At 36.2% G+C, this 18033-nt stretch overlaps 2 protein-coding genes across 2 annotated transcripts; both read left to right on the plus strand.

The window, feature by feature from the left end:
• The first annotated feature begins 5163 nt into the window (after positions 1-5163).
• On the plus strand, positions 5164-6660 carry LOC107907833 (uncharacterized). The gene is made up of 2 exons (XM_016835146.2): positions 5164-5804; positions 6525-6660. The coding sequence occupies exons 1-2, from the start codon at positions 5164-5166 to the stop codon at positions 6658-6660; spliced, it is 777 nt and encodes a 258-aa protein (XP_016690635.2).
• Positions 6661-13584: 6924 nt separating this feature from the next.
• LOC107909547 (glucose-6-phosphate 1-dehydrogenase, chloroplastic) lies at positions 13585-17613 on the plus strand. The gene is made up of 10 exons (XM_016837127.2): positions 13585-14010; positions 14263-14495; positions 14603-14697; positions 14819-14933; positions 15632-15837; positions 15911-16060; positions 16151-16271; positions 16365-16594; positions 16696-16896; positions 17070-17613. The coding sequence occupies exons 1-10, from the start codon at positions 13845-13847 to the stop codon at positions 17317-17319; spliced, it is 1767 nt and encodes a 588-aa protein (XP_016692616.2). The 5' UTR covers positions 13585-13844; the 3' UTR covers positions 17320-17613.
• Positions 17614-18033: the final 420 nt, after the last annotated feature.

Raw genomic sequence — 18033 nt, forward strand, 5'->3', positions numbered from 1 at the left:
ACAATTCCAACAGGAAATGCAAGATCAGCTTCAACAACAAATGAATGAGCAGCTTGAGAAGATTCAACAAAAAATGATGGATAAAATAATGGAATCTCAGGGGAATATGATGGCTAAGTTGACTCAGTTGTTGACTGGATGAGTTGATAAAGGGAAAAGCTCTGTGCTTAATGTTGAAGAAGGAGATAGTGAGGGACTTGTCTATCCTCCAGGCTTTACCCCTCAGCAAGTTGAGGTATATCCGCACAAATCCTCTGTCACCATTAAGCCTCAGCAATTTCAGGCTGGCATTGCAACGCCAATGAATTTTCAGGCTGGATCAAGCTCTAACCCCAGAGACAACCTTGTTAATCCTGCTGTCCTTGATTTCGATGAAACAACTGAAAAGGAGAAAATGAATGATGAATTGCCAAAACAGCTAGAGAAAAAGTACAAGTGGCTGGAAGAGAAATTTAGAGCGATGGAATGTGCCGAGAACTACTATGGGATGGATACTAAAGAATTAAGCTTGGTTCCAGATTTAGTACTCCCTTACAAGTTCAAAATGCTAGAGTTTGAGAAGTACAACGGAACTAGTAGCCCCGAAGCTCATATTACTATGTTTTGTAGGCAAATGACTGGGCATGTTAATAACGACCCACTGCTGATACATTGCTTCCAAGACAGTCTCACAAGGGCAGTGTCTAAGTGGTACAATCAATTGAGCCGTGCCAAGATTAATTCATGGAGAGATTTAGCACAGGCATTCATAAAATAATATAGTCATGTGACTGACATGGTACCTGATAGAATCACTCTACAAAATATGGAGAAGAAACCCGGTGAGAGTTTTAGGCAATATGCACAGAGGTGGAGGGGGTTGCTGTCCAAGTTTAGCCGTCTCTTCTAGAAAGAGAGATGACAATGCTTTTTGTTAACACATTAAAGACCTCATTTATTACTCACATGTTGGGAAGTGCTACTAAAAGCTTTTCCGACATAATTATGAATGGTGAAATGATAGAAAATGCTATCAGAAGCAGAAAGATAGATGCGAGAGAAAGTAGTAGAAGGTCAGCCTCGAAGAAAAAGGAAAACGAGGTCAATAATGCCAGTTATTCAAAGACGATTACAGTGAATCAACCGAGAAAGGTGGCTATTGACAAACAAGGAGCCGACACAAGGCAAAACAAGGAAAAGCCACAGTTTACGCCCATTCCAATGTCGTATAAGGAGTTGTATCAAAAGTTATTCAATGCACACGTAGTTTCTCCCTTTTATTGAGAACCTCTACAGCCTCCGTACCCCAAGTGGTACGATGCAAACGCACAATGCGATTACCATGCGGGAATCGTGGGGCATTCCATAGAATATTGTACGGCGTTCAAAAAGCTGGTTGAAAGACTTATAAGCATGGACGTTGTTAAATTGAATGACTCGCCTAAGACAGATAATCCTTTACCTGATCATAATGGAGTGAACATGATAGGTGGGAGTATGGGTAGAAAAATCAAGGAAGATATTGCAGAAGTGAAAATTCCTTTAAGATGGGTCTGGAGGAAGATGGTAGAAAGAGGATTATTTGTTTCAGAGAGAAGCTTTGAAAGGGTGGAAAACTACTGTGAGTTCCATCATGATGAGGGACATGAGATTCAAGAATGTACAGAATTCAGAGCCTCGGTTCAAGGCATGATGGACAACAAGGAAATGGAGTTTTACGAAGAAGTTAAGGAGGAACGGAGTATCTACACATCCAAATCCACGAAGGTGCCAAGAGTAACGCAGCCGGTGGCTATCATTTCGCGACCAAAGAATAATGAAGTGAGAACACTAGTAATACCAAGGATCATAATAAAGAAACCTGCAACCTTTTCTTACCAAGATAGTAGGAGGGTTCCGTAGAACTATGAGTGCAATACAACTGTCTCTGGAAAGGAGACTGCAAAGGACCAAGGTGTGAGTGCCGATCCAGAACCTATGAAATGAAAGGCCATAGTAGTGGAACAAAAAAGGAAAGTAGTTGAGTCTGTGCTATCTATCAATTAGCCAGTGAAGGAGGAAGAAGCCGTGGAATTCTTCAAATTTTTGAAGCATAGTGAGTATAATGTGATCGAACAGTTGCATAAACAACCGGCTCGCACCTCCGTACTAGCATTGCTTTTGAATTTCGAAGTACACCGTAATGCGTTGATGAAGGTGTTGAACGAAACCTATGTAGCCAATGATATTTATGTCAATAAATTGGATCGGTTGGTCAATAATATCAGTGCTAATAACTTCATATTTTTCAACGATGATGAGATACCACTTGAGGGCATGAGATCTACTAAAGCTTTGCATATCACTACACAATGCAAGGGATATACTTTGCCAGGAATGTTGATTGACAATGGATCAGCTTTGAATGTGTTGCCATTATCCACACCTAACAGGCTTCTCATAGACAGCTCGCACATGAAAACATGCCAAAATATAGTGAGGGCATTTGATGGTACAGAAAGAAAAGTCATGGAAAGAATTGAGATACCTTTATTGATTGGCCCAACGGTTTATGAGGTTGATTTTCTTGTGATGGACATTAAACCCTCCTACAATTGCTTATTAATGAGACCATGGATACATTCGGCGGGGGCCGTACCGTCATCATTACATCAGAAATTAAAGGTAGTGTCAGAAGGTAGGCTAGTGACAATAAATGCCGAAGAGGATATTATAGAGCTATATCCAATGAGGTGCGGTATGTTGAGACCAATGACGAGTCGATAGAATGCTCTTTTCGATTTCTAGAGATTGTAAATGCAACATTTATTCCTGAATGGAGTAAAATTTTGGTGCCTAAAATATCCAAAACTACAGAGATGGGTTTGCGGCTATTGGTAGAAAATGGAGCTTCACCCAGAAGAGGATTACGGAGATATCTTCAAGGAAGAATTAAGACTCCAGTGCTAAAAGAGAAACAAGACAACTTTGGCTTAGGATACAAGCTAGATAGAGGACAGAGAAGGAATGAGCTAGAAAGAAGGCAAGAAAGAAGAAGAGCGCGTTTAAATGGGGAGGAAATCAAATGGGAGCCAATGATAATTCCCCACATATCTAAAACCTTCGTGTTTGGGGGTATTATTCACTTTGAGAGAAGGATATCAACTGAGGAAAGCATCGATGAGACACTGGAAAATGTGCACATCAATGCCATTTGTGATGGTACAAAAGAAGAAGGAAGTTTGTCAGACATTTGTCCTTATGAGCCTGGGAGTGTTCTAGATAATTAAACTGCGGAAAAAATACCTGAAGTCTTTAGAATTGTCTCAAAGTAATATTCAGAACAAACTCGTTGTTTTAGCCTAGAAATAATAAGCACTCTTTTGTGAAAAAGGCTTATGTTCAAGCATCGTTATTTTAATAAAACACATCTTTGCAATTCTTCGAGCAAATATTCTTTCCATACGAGTAAATATTATATAATTATTCTTTCATTTTATAATCATATTGCATAAATAATTGTACATAAATTCATACATTTTTTTGTAACCATATTAGGTCATTTTATATCAATGACGTGAATGACGCCGCTGCAAACTTAGAGTCTCCTTTTGAACAAAACATGTATTTAGAGGGATTGCATGACTTTGAAGGTGACATAGATTGTGGTTTATCCTTGGACTTGTTAAAGATGGTAGAACAGGAGGAAAAACAAATTCTACCTCACAAGGAAACAGTAGAAGTTGTGAGCCTGGAAGAAGGAAATGAAGTGAAAATTGGAACTGAAATCTCCCCAAAGACAAGACAAGACCTCATTGAATTACTCTAAGAATTCAAAGATGTCTTCGTATGGTCATATCAGGATATGCCCGGATTGAGCACTGACATTGTGGTACATCACTTGCTCATAAGGGAGGATTGCAAGCCAGTTCAGCAGAAGCTCAGAAGGATGAGGCCTGATATTGTGATTAAAATAAAAGAGGAAGTCAAGAAGCAATTTGATGTTGGGTTTTTACAAGAGGTCAAATATTCTGAATGGGTAGCCAACATCGTTCCAGTCCCTAAAAAAGATGGAAAAGTACGAATGTGCGTGGATTACAGAGATTTGAACAAGGCTAGCCCAAATGACAACTTCCCATTACCGCATATTGACACGTTGGTAGACAATACGGCAGGATATTCACTGTTTTCTTTCATAGATGGTTTCTCAAGATATAATCAGATAAAGATGCATCCTAAAGATGTGGGAAAGACCACGTTCATTGCTTTGTGGGGAACATTCTGTTATAAAGTGATGCCCTTTGGGTTAAAGAATGCAGGAGCAACATATCAAAGAGCCATCGTAGCCTTGTTCCATTACATGATGCACAAGGAGATTGAGGTTTATGTTGATGATATGATTGCCAAATCCAGAACAGAGGAGAAACATGTGCAGGTCCTGAGGAAGTTGTTTCTAAGACTAAGAAAATTTCAGCTCAAAATCAATCCAACAAAATGCACTTTTGGAGCCAGATCAGGAAAGTTGTTGGGCTTCGTGGTCAGTGAGAAAGGAATCGAGATTGACCCAGACAAAGTTAGGGCAATACGGGATTTACAGCTACTACGTACTCAGAAAGAGGTTCGAGGTTTTTTAGGACGTCTGAATTATATTGCTCGGTTCATTTCACAATTGACTGAGAAATGTGATCCCATATTTTGGCTTCTGAAGAAACATAATCCAGGTGTTTGGAATGAAGAATGCCAGGAAGCTTTTGAAAAGATAAAGCAATACCTATCCAATACTCCAGTGCTGTCACCGCCTAGCCTAGATAGACCATTAATTTTGTATTTAACGGTGTTCAAAAATTCTGTGGGATGTGTGTTGGGTCAACATGATGTGATTGGAAAGAAAGAAAAGGTGATATATATCTCAATAACAAATTCACTGATTGTGAAATGAGATATTCGTCTATCGAAAAATTGTGTCGTGTTTTGATTTGGACGACGAAGAGATTGAGGCAATACTTACTTTATCATACGACTTGGCTGATTTCAAATTTAGACCCTTTAAAGTATATGATGGAGTTAACGGCGTTGAATGGAATAATGGCTAGATGGAAAATCTTGCTCTTCGAGTTCGATATAGTATATATAAGTTAGAAGGCCATAAAAGGGAGTGCGATAGCAAATTTCTTGGCTAGCAGAGCTTTAGAAGGTTATGAACCTATGGACTTTGATTTCCCGAATGAAGACTTGATGTATGTGGCAAATGCTGAAGAGAATCCCCAAGAAAATCATTCTTGGAGATTAAACTTTGATGGAGCTTTGAATGTGTTAGGTAATGGGATTGGGGCAGTCCTGGTATCTCCAAATGGAGATTATCATCCTTTCACCAGCAAATTGGACTTTGATTATACTAATAACATGGCTGAGTACGAAGCTTGCATCATGGGTATCCGGGTAGCCATAGAGCAGAAAATTAAGACACTAGGAGTATACGGAAATTCAGCATTGGTAGTATACCAACTAAGAGGGGAATGGGAGACAAGAGACCCTAAGTTGATTTGTTATCGAAGATTGATTCTGGATTTGATTGAAGAGTTTGACAATATGACTTTTCACTATCTCCCACAGGAAGAAAATCAGATGGCTGATGCTCTTGCTACTTTAGCCTCCATGATTGAAGTGAATAAATTAGAGAATATGAAGCCCATTCAAATTAGTATTTATGAAATCCCGGCTCACTGCTACAGTATCGAAGAAGTGGAGAATGATAATCGCCCCTGGTACCAAGATATATTACTATATGTGAAGAATTACGAATATCCTGATCAGGCAACGAAAAATGATAAGAGGACATTGAGGAGGTTAGCTATTGATTATGTCCTAGATGGAGAGATTCTATATAAAAAGGGAAAAGATCGAGTACTATTGAGATGCGTGGATGCTGTAGAGGCTAAGAAAATTTTAGAAGAAGTCCATAAGGGTGTTTGTGGAACGCGTGCCAAAGGATTCACCATGGCTAGGTAGATCATAAGATTTGAATATTACTGGTCCATCATGGAAAGAGATTGCATCAATCATGCCAAGAAATGCCATAAATGCCAAATTTATGGGGATAAAATGCATGCGCCTCATTCACCTCTTCATGTTATGACTTCTCCATGGCCTTTCTCCATGTGGGGTATGGACGTCATTGGACCAATATCACTGAAGGCTTCTAATAGACATCGTTTTATTTTTGTGGTTATTGACTATTTCACTAAGTGGGTAGAAGCAGCCTCATATGCTAATGTCACGAAGTCAGTAGTTAGTAAGTTTTTGAAGAAAGATATCATATGTCAATATGGAATGCCTGAAAGAATCATATCTGATAATGCGCTGAATCTGAATAATAGCACAATAGCGGAGGTCTACAGTCAGTTCAATATTAGACACCATAATTCATCGCCATACCGACCAAAAATGAATGGTGCAGTGGAGGCGACCAAAAATATTAAGAAAATTATGGCGAAAATGGCTGAAACTTTCAAGGATTGGCATGAGAAGTTACCATTCGCTCTTCTTGCTTACCGAACATCTATTAGGACTTCTACTGGAGCAATACCTTTTTCTTTGGTTTATGGGATCGAAGCAGTCCTACCCATTGAAGTCGAAATTCCTTCTCTCCGAGTATTGGCTGAATTAAAATTCGATGAGGCTGAATGGCTCCAATCCCATTGAAGTCGAAATTCTTTCTCTCTGGGTATTGGCTGAATTAAAATTCGATGAGGCTGAATGGCTCCAATCTCGGTATGATCAATTGAACCTGATAGAAGAGAAAAGACTGAAAGTTATTCGTCATGGGCAAATGTATCAGAAGTGAATGATGCGAGCTTATAACAAAAAGGTTCGTCCTAGAGAATTTTATGAGTAGGACTTGGTGTTGAAAAAGATCCTCCCTTTACAAAAGGATTTCAGAGGGAAATGAATGCCAAACTGGGAAAGACCTTATGTTGTAAAAAAGGCTTTTTCTAGAGGTGCTTTGATTTTGGGTGAAATGGATTGTAAAAACTTACCGAATCCTGTAAATTCAGATTCAGTCAAGAAATATTTCACTTGAAGGAAAAGAAGTAATCAAAGTGAAAACTCGCAAAAGGTGCTTGGAATAAAAAAATGGAGAGAAGGTGAAAACCCGCAAAGGGCGCCTTGAGACCAAAGGGGATTTGAGTTGAAAACCCAAAAAGGGTAGCTCAAACATTGATCAGATTAGGGCATGTGGTGATCTTGCTATACCTAAATCAATAGGGAAAGGGTATGCGACATCTTAGGGCATCGGCAATGTACTGTAGATATTCTAAACACATGTTAAATTCAAAATGGTCCTTAGTTTGTACGGAGAAGTTCAAGCTGTGATATCCAAGGCACCTAGCCTTCATATTACTTGTACCGAATTTGTTTGTTCTTGTAATACTTCATTCTTTGTTCTTCTTGAATATCTTTTTCTTTTCAAGACACTAGCTTTCAATAAATTCTTTTTCTTTTATTCATATTTGATAATTCATTTCTGGGTCAGTATTATCTTGATGCGAGCATGTTGCGTTAGAATAATGATTAATGAACTAATAAACTTTCACAAAGGAAGTTTTGAATATTACTCTGGAAGATTCTAAATAATACAGTAACTTGAAACAGGACTATTGTTTAGAACACGTCAAGTTTAAAATTTTGTCGAGATATTTTGTTGGTGACAAAGTTTTAATCACCAAGGATAAGAAGAAATTCCCTTTAAGAAAGAAAATTTTTCGTTTATGCAAAAGAATTGGGTATGACACCCTGGGAATGGTGTAAAAGACCAAAAGAAATTTCGCATGCTGTATCATTGAATTGTGATAGCAGAGGATTGAGAAAAGGGACAGATCTTTTTACCCTTGAGTTACAACGAAAGAAAAATGGTACCAATTTTGTATCCCAGTGGATCGAACCTCGAGGTTTATAGTGGGGGCAATATGACTAAGTGTTTCTTTGAAAACACCAGCTGAATAGGAAGGCGTGGTAGCACGTCAGTGATAAAGCCTTAATAAAATTCGAACAATGATAGCCTAAGTGATAAAGAAGGAACATTCTCACAAAAAAATAAGCATTCTACACTCATGCAAACACCATTCACACATGTCTGATTAAGAGCATTTGATGCATTTTGATCATGCCATATCCTCATCTTAGGCATAATTGGGTTCATGATAATAGTCATGATTCACAGATAGCAGATCCTGTCTTCCTATATTGGTAGCGAAGTGGACCGAAGATGCAGATCTTGTCTTCCCATACTAGTGGCAAAGTAGAACGAAGAAAGCAGATCTTGTCTTCATGTATTGGCGTGAAGTAGATCGAAGATAACAGATCTTGTCTTCCTATATTGGTAGCGAAGTGGATCGAAGATGCAGATATTGTCTTCCCATACTGGTGGTGAAGTAGATCGAAGAAAGTAGATCTTGTCTTCATGTATTGGCGTGAAGTAGATCGAAGATAACAGATCCTGTCTTTCTATATTGGTAGCGAAGTGGATCGAAGATGCAGATCTGGTCTTCCCATACTGGTGGCGAAGTGGATCGAAGAAAGCAGATCTTGTCTTCATGTATTGGCGTGAAGTAGATCGAAGATAACAGATTCTGTCTTCCTATATTGGTAGTGAAGTGGATCGAAGATGCAGATCTTGTCTTCCCATACTAGTGGCAAAGTAGAACGAAGAAAGCAGATCTTGTCTTCATGTATTGGCGTGAAGTAGATCGAAGATAACAGATCTTGTCTTCCTATATTGGTAGCGAAGTGGATCGAAGATGCAGATATTGTCTTCCCATACTGGTGGTGAAGTAGATCAAAGAAAGCAGATCTTGTCTTCATGTATTGGCGTGAAGTAGATCGAAGATAACAGATCCTGTCTTTCTATATTGGTAGTGAAGTGGATCGAAGATGCAGATCTGGTCTTCCCATACTGGTGGCGAAGTGGATCGAAGAAAGCAGATCTTGTCTTCCCATACTAGTGGCAAAGTAGATCGAAGAAAGCAGATCTTGTCTTCATGTATTGGCGTGAAGTGGATCGAAGATAACAGATCTTGTCTTCCTATATTGGTAGCGAAGTGGATCGAAGATGCAGATCTTATCTTCCCATATTGGTGGCGAAGTAGATCGAAGAAAGTAGATCTTGTCTTCATGTATTGGCGTAAAGTGGATCGAAAATAGCAGATCCTGTCTTCTTATATTGGCAGTGACGCAGACTGAGTAAGAAAGTCTTATCCCTCTGAAGTTACAGTGGGGCAAATTAAATAAACAAATCCTATCTTCCTAAACTTGTAGTGGAGTGGATTAGAATGATGGATCTTGTCTCTCCAAAATTACAGTGGAGCAGATCGCATCAAATTCATCTTTAGGTTGCAACAAGTTGAAGCTATAAGTCTTATCTCCCTGAAGTTGCAGTGGAGCAGATAAAAGATAGCAAATCTTGTTCTCTTGAGAAACTACGATGTACAAATTCTATCTCTCTAGCATTGTAGTGGAGTAGATTGAAGCACTAGTTCCTACACATCTGAAGATGCAGTAGGAAGGAATGAGGCTACTTGAAGAAGAAGAGTTCCAAGGTCCAGCATGACCGGGCAAAATTGGGCATTTTTAAAATCTTTGCTCTGTTCCTGTTACACAATAACGAGCAAAGAGGGGCAGCTGTAAATACCCGATTTTGCCCGGGTCTAAAAGGTCTAAATTACAAGCTGGCCTGTATGGCCTAATTAATAAGACAAAAATACATGGCCCAATAATGACCCAAATACAGTGGCCCAAAACAAAGGAAGAAACCCTAGGGTTTCTATGGAGTTCATCAGCGCCGTAGCCCATTCGCGCAGCAACCAAGAGCTGAATCTTCACCTGCAAGGAAAAAAAGAAATAAACAATATATGGAAAGCAAAATCGAAGATTTGCAAATCAAATCAATACAAGCAGATTCGTTTCTTCATATATTTTGAGAATGGCTATAAAAAGCCATTAAACATATTGTAATAAGAAGAAAAGCAATAAAAAAACACGAGTATTTTCACAAACAACAAAATACCAAGAGTGCATAAAATCTATCAAGAAATCAAAAGGTTGATATTTTAGCATCGTCCTCTTCTATATTTTCTTTTCTTTGTTTATTTTTTACTTTGCTAAAATACAATAAAACAAAAAGGAAAGAACTTACTTTCGCTTACCTCCAGAACATCGTTGGGACAGTCGAGGTTCGTCTCTGAGGACAGACGGTTAAAAGCCGAAAGGTTTCTAGGTTTTTTTAGGGTGCTTTTATCGGTTTTTGGAAAATTTAAACCCAGATTTGGGCTCAGAGGCTTCGAAAGGTTTTAATAGGAGATTTTCTCCTTTTTCGGCCACCACAGACGGTGGTGCCGGCGTCGGAGATCGGCGGCCGGCACGGTGGCCGGTGACCGGTCGATGACCGGGCCCTGGCCGGAGAACAGGGGGCTGTGAGTTTTTTGAAAGGATTTTGGTTTTTTTTTAAAAAATGGTTTGAAGTGATTTTTTTTGAAAGAATAGGGGCTTATATAGAGTACCAAAATGGTACCGTTTTGGAGAGCCCCCAGACGCCCAAAACGGCGTCGTTTTGGGAAGGCCGACCCAAATCCGACCCGACCCAGCCTAGGATCCGCGTGTTTTTGAGCGGAGGGGTAAATTGCGCTTTTAGCCCTTTCGCCTTTTAATTTTTTTACAATTAAGTTTATTTTATTTTTTTAAATTCGCTTTTAATTTATTGTAAATTTCAAATTGGTCCCTATTGAACGATGCCGTTTAGAGGGAAAGGGAAAATTTCCATTCCAGTCCCTCCATGATTATATGCGCGTTCAATACAGTCCTTTGGGATTTATTTATTTGCGGATTTACCCCAGATTTGTCACCTACAGTTCAATTTAGTTTTTTTTATTTCATTTTTTAATTAATCTCAATAATTTAATTATTATTATTTTTATATGTAATTATTTTTTGATCCATATATATGTGTATTTATTTTTCTTTTATGTACATTTTTCTCTTATATATATACGTATTTATTTTTTATTAATTTCGATTTTTTTATATATTTGTATATATGTATGTGTGTATATATTTATATTTTTTAACTAATGTTTTTTTTACATTTATATATATAAATGTGTATATTTATTCTTTTTTTTTAAAATGCTCAAATACATATATTTTTAACACATGTTTTATACGTTTATATTTTTCTTTGCATTATATATTTTGTTATATAATTTTTATAATCCAAAGTTTTATAAATCACATGTATATTTTAATCTTCATAATTTTTATGTGTATACTATATACCTTCTTTTCTTTATTTATTTTGCTTGCTTTCTTCATTCGCTATTTAATTGTGTTTACATTTATATTCTTTATTTATTTGATATTTTTGCATGTCATGGATTATTTTTTTATATATTCATTTCGTTTATTTATTTTATATTATTTATATGCCATTGTTGTACTTGTTATTGTGACATTCATACATACAATATAACATTACGTAATCTTTTTACTTGAATTTAAAAATAGAGTTTTTCAAAATAGAGATAATACTCGTATTTAGGATTTTCAAGAAAATTGAGCCCTAACGTATTGGGTTCTGATTTTCTTCGTAAAATCTAACAATCGATGATTGCTCTTTAATCAAACAAAATAAAACTTGTCATCGGGAATTCAATATGTTGTGTCCTAACGTATTGGATGTGACACGTTGATTTCTCGAGACAAAGATTTTTTAAAAAATAAAGGAAATATTAAATGTTTTGGATTTTAGGAAATTGTGCCCTAACGTATTGGGCTGCGATTTCTTCATAAATTTTAAACAATTAGATTTTCTTAAATTTTATTACACGAATTTTTTGGACTAACTCATCTTGAAGAGAATAAAATGTTGTGCCCTAACGCATTGGGTGTGATGTTTTTCTTTTTTTAAATGAGAAAGTCTTAATAAATAATTTAATTTAATTTAATTAAGGATCACATTTTTTTAAACTCTTGACTTTAAGACATTAATTAATCAATTTGGTACCAATTTTTGGGCGTTACGAGGGTGCTAATTCTTCCTCATACGTAACTGACTCCTGAATCCGTTTTTTTGAAACTCGTAGACTGAAGTCGTTTTTTTAGGTGATTCAATCACACCTTAATAAAAGATTGGTGGCGACTCCCAATTTTTGTTTTTTTAAAGTCGACAACTAAATTTTTGTTTTCAGAAAAATAGTTTCGACAGACATCATATGAAAATTTATTATATATCATTAGCAATAAATTAATTTTTTAAAATATAAAAAATAATCCACTCTAAGTTATTAAAATGTTTATGTAATCAAAATAATGCGTTGGTAAACACAACCCAACCAAAGTTAAATGAAATTAAAAAGAAAAAGAATAAATCAAATTGCAAAGGAAAAATTAGACTAGTAATCACTAAATTTTTATTAAAATGATATTTCAGTTATTAAATTTATAAAAAGTGATAAATCAGTCATTAACGTTTATGAAAAGTGACAAAGCAATCATTCGAACCCATTTTCCGTAACAGACCTAACGGGATAGCTGACATGGCTTGTTAGGGTGTCACGTTGACATGGCCGAATATCCATTTAATGGTAATCAATTTCCACTGTGTGACCTAAAAAAAAAATTAACTTAATGTGCTAAAAAAACCCAATTAAAACATGAGAAGAAACTGGAGAGCATAAAACAAGTTGGTTTATGCTTATATTTTGAAACAACTTACCTTCTTAGCATATACTACAAGTCATATAGGATGATATTGTTTTTTTGTAAACAATTGGACCTTAATTAATAAATGAATTACAATGTTTTATGCTTATATTTCATCTGTATAAAATATCTTTGCTATTTTTAGTCTATCCCATAAAGCAAAATCAAAGATCCCATAAATTAAACTTTCCAACATCTATTACATAAAACAAATTATAGGTAACATACTTTTAACTCAAATTATAAACCTTTTTACATTTAACACTGCCTCCACCAATGTCCCTCGTACCATTGATAAAAAAAATAAAATCATAAGTTGGTTTTTCATTTCAACAACCATAACAAAATTACAAATAACAACACCATTACCCATATTTTTCTCTCCCTCCTTCTTGCATCCTCCATTGTCCTTACTTCTTTCAAAACACTCAACAACACAATTCGTGAACTTTCACGGGATTGTCATTGGACCCAACAACTTCATTGGTGGATCAAATCAGGTAAAAATATAACATGCATTTTGAAATTCACTCCCATTCTTCTTAAACCCCAAAAACCTCTTACCTGGGCTCTCATTGGATAAAAAATCCTTAAATTGGCTAGGTTCCAAAGTAGCACAACAAAATCACAATAGGTATCTCTATTTTTTTTATCTCTTTTCTTCTTTCTTCTTTTTCTTCTTCTAGTTAGAATTCTTCTATTTAGCCAATAATCCTTATAAATTGATAAAATAATCTGATATAGACATTCCATCATGTCCAACTTGACGCCCTAATAAGCAAAAATTTACTCGGATAATCAATTTATTACTTTTTCATATATTTTTAAAAATTTATTTATTCAAATATTATTTTAATCAAAATTTAGTGACAGCCGGCAAATTGTCTCACTTGTCTTGGTGTGAGACTCACTCAGGGGAGAAGTATTAGGCAAAATGGAAAGTACCCTTTCGGAGATCTCAAGGGTCTGACCCTTCGATGTTTCCGAAGCTGTCTTAACCTCTCTGTTTCTTTTCTTCTTCAAGCACCCTACTCCTCCCCTTTCTCCTTTTACATAAATTCTCATTCTTTCGCTGTCGTTTTGGTTTTCCTTGATTCAACAGAGGAAAGAGCTTTTAACTTTTTAATAGAGAGATGGCAGCCTTTTCCGCAACGCATTGCCGTTCATATTCATACTCTCATTCTTCATCGATAAATGGAGGCCAAAATCAACGCTTTTCTTTCTCTTCTTTTTCGAGATTGTCTGTTCCAGCTAAAGCTATAAGAAATTCCCATCAAACTGTTGTTCTCATGCAAGATGGTTAGTTTTTGTTTGTTTATTTATTATTTCTAATTTCTCAGTTCTTTTAGTTTCTGTTCATTTTCAGTTTGTTGTTTTTTTCTTGTTGCAAGGGAATACAAGCAAAGATATTGGAGAAAAGAATTTTCAATTATGGAAAATCTTTATTCTGTTTGGAATTGGGAAAAATCCTTGACTATCAATTTGCTTAATACAAATACATGGTTGATATATAAACATATTTATAATTTATGAATGGTTTTTGATGCATAGGTGTAGTGGCCACAAAAGTGACCCCTGTGGAAAAAGAAACACCTAAGGAGAAATTGAAAGATGAGTTGTTGTCAGTTACATCTACAAAGGAATGGGATGAGAAAGCAGGCTTTGATAGCAACGAAAATGAGTCAACTGTCAGTATCACAGTGGTCGGAGCTTCTGGGGACCTTGCCAAAAAGAAGATATTTCCTGCACTTTTTGCACTTTATTATGAAGATTGTCTTCCTAAGGTTTAGATTTTTCTTTGAAAGTTTCACTTTACTATTGCCTTCTAAACTGCTTGCAACCTAATCTGGTTAATCATTAATGTCTGAGTGTGCATTTATATTTGTTTTAGCACTTTACTATCTATGGTTATGCGAGGAGTAAGATGACCGATGCAGAACTAAGGAATATGGTAAGCAAGACCCTTACCTGCAGAATTGATAAAAGGTGAACTATTTTTTTTTTTTTTATCTTCTGTTTGTCATTTGAAGCTTGAATGCAGCCACAAGTGGATTGGATTGTGGCTTTTAATTGCTTCAACTTAAGGTTGTGTGATATGCAAATCCAGGGAGAACTGCAGTGAAAAAATGGATCAATTTCTTAAAAGATGTTTTTACCACTCTGGCCAGTATGATTCCGAGGAAAATTTTGCTCAGCTAGACAAGAAGCTTAAGAGGCATGAGGTATTGAGTTTGTGATTTGTGATCCATTTTATTAGAATTTCCTACCATTTTTAGGGGTGGCTAGGGTGGGGCTGGTGAGTAATTTGTGGCTGCTTGTTTGTGATCTTTGCTCGGCTGAATGTGTTGCTGAGATATTGCTAGTTTTGACCAAAATTTTTTATGCATTGGAGATTGGACACAATCTTCACCTATTTCTCCATATTTATACAGACGAGTTGGATTTGTGGCAAAGCAATCAACACTTTCTCAAATTTAAGTTTATTTTGTGAATTGAATGATTTAAGGATTGTATGTTTACATAAGTCGGTATCCATGTTTGATTAATAACTATTCATGATCTATCACTAATCTTTATCTGGGAATCAATGACCGGAGAATCATTATCTTATCTAGGCTTGTGAAAATGGTGTCATTGTAAGATTATCACCAGAGACTATTTAGTTAACGCACTCCAAACATGGAATCACGTAAACCCTTTTACATGTTTCATTTATTTATTTTTTTCTTCTTTAAGATCTTGTAGTGTGGAAGGATCTTCTTGTACCTTAGTGTACTTTTACTTTTGGTGGATAGAATTCCCTTAACAGTTCTCATAAATTGAGAATTCATTTGTGTTTGATGGTGGATAGAATTCCCTTTAACTTTTCTCATAAATTGAGAATTCACTTGTGTTTGATGATATGAAATTGCTCATGCAGGGTGGGAGGGTTTCTAATCACCTCTTTTATCTGTCTATCCCTCCAAATATTTTTGTTGAGGCTGTCAAATGTGCCAGCTCATCAGCTTCATCTGGTAATGGCTGGACCAGGGTCATTGTTGAGAAACCTTTTGGTCGAGATTCAGAATCTTCGGCTGTGCTGACAAAATCTCTGAAGCAGTACCTAACTGAGGATCAAATATTCAGGTGGAGTTTTGCCGCTCATGTTGGTACTTGTGTTTGTGAACTGCAATCTGATCAGATGATATTCTTTCTACAGGATAGATCACTATCTGGGAAAGGAACTTGTGGAAAATCTTTCTGTTCTTCGGTTTGCCAATCTTATTTTTGAACCCTTGTGGACAAGACAGTATATTAGAAATGTACAGATAATATTCTCTGAAGATTTTGGAACTGAAGGACGTGGAGGGTAATTTTCCTTCTTTTATGGTTTGTTAGTATTTAGCTAAAACTCTGTGTAACACTTACAACTTTTTGCTTCTGTTTTTTGACTATCTAGGTATTTTGACAATTATGGAATAATTAGAGATATAATGCAGAATCATCTACTTCAAATACTTGCTCTCTTTGCTATGGAAACACCTGTAAGTTTGGATGCCGAGGATATAAGGAATGAGAAGGTAAAGTGGTAAACTGATGTTGGCTATTTTAGGATGCTTTAGTATGATCTTGTATATGTGCTTGTATAGACTAAACTGCTTTCTGTGTGCCAGGTTAAAGTATTGCGGTCAATGAGGCCATTGCGACTTGAAGATGTAGTTATAGGACAGTACAAGAGCCACAGTAAAGGAGGGGTTACTTACCCCTCCTACACTGATGACAAGACTGTGCCCAAAGATAGCTTGACCCCAACTTTTGCAGCTGCTGCATTGTTCATAGACAATGCAAGATGGGATGGGGTGCCTTTTCTAATGAAAGCAGGAAAAGCATTACATAATAAGGGGTAAATGAAATCTATAAAGAAATTTGAATTCATATAGTAAATTTATATAGCGTTGGTTATTTAATAAATGCATGCCGCTATAATCTCTTTCACCTTTCCAGGGCAGAGATAAGGGTGCAGTTCAGGCATGTGCCTGGCAATTTATATAACCGAAATTTTGGGACTGATCTTGATCGTGCTACAAATGAGTTTGTCATTCGAGTGCAGCCAGATGAAGCTATTTTTTTGAAGATCAATAACAAGGTTCCTGGATTGGGTATGAGGTTGGACCGCAGCAATCTAAACCTTCATTATGCTGCTAGGTAAACTTTAAAATGAACCATGTTTTCACTGTTTCTGAAGTTGGTCTTTACTGTTTAAAGATGTTTGTACATTTCTTATTATTTAATTTGACAACACAATTTTAGCAAAACCAAACTGTCCTTACATCAATAGATTTAGTTCCAAACTGAACTTATCGGGATGTTGGTTGTAGATATTCAAAAGAGATCCCAGATGCATATGAGAGGCTACTGCTGGATGCGATCGAGGGTGAGAGGAGGCTGTTTATCCGAAGTGATGAGCTGGATGCGGCGTGGGCACTCTTCACTCCAGTATTGAAGGAGCTGGAAGAGAAAAAAATTATACCCGAAAGCTACCCTTATGGAAGCCGTGGCCCTGTCAGTGCTCATTATCTTGCAGCGAGATACAGTGTTCGGTGGGGTGACCTTGATATAGAGCAGTAAGGGTTTTACATCTCTAACGTTGCTATTTCCAAGCAAGAGTGCTGACCATTTTTTGGATCTTTACGAGGCATATATATTGTATCAAATAGGGTGGCTGAATTAGCATTGCTGTTTGTATGGAAATCAAATGTAATCAAGAGATGGATTTTGGCTGTGAGAAGCATTCGAGTTAAGCCATAGGTTTACTAAATAATTACTTTTGAAGTTCAAAATAGCTTTATGTTTATAGTTAGCCATTTCTTGTCTTCTCCTTTTAGGTAGAACGTGAAATAAGAATAAGAATGTTTCGTTTTATACATTTTATTTTTAGTTTTTAACAAAATGCCCTATATTATGAGTGTCTCCAAATTTAATCTGATTACAATTTTTAATCAGAACTATTATTGTATTTTCAATTATTTTTAGAAAAATAAAGTTCAAATCATGTGCATCGGTGTATATTTTGGTATAGTATTTACCAAAGTAAGATAATATAATTATTTTTTGGACCAAGCCAATTAATCTCCATAACTTTATACAATATGTACCATTTTGTAATTGTTAGTATATATATCCTATTCACTCAAAGATATGGAAAAAATGTTGATGACACTTTATTTTTAAATGATGTGTTAAACATTTTGGGTTAATTTAGGATTCATACTTGACTATGTAAAAAAAGTTCAAACATTTACTTATTACTTATTTTTTACTTTCTATTTTTTTTTTAATTTC

Source organism: Gossypium hirsutum, chromosome D02, assembly GCF_007990345.1.
Source record: "Gossypium hirsutum isolate 1008001.06 chromosome D02, Gossypium_hirsutum_v2.1, whole genome shotgun sequence".
In the NCBI taxonomy this organism is placed as follows: domain Eukaryota; kingdom Viridiplantae; phylum Streptophyta; class Magnoliopsida; order Malvales; family Malvaceae; genus Gossypium; species Gossypium hirsutum.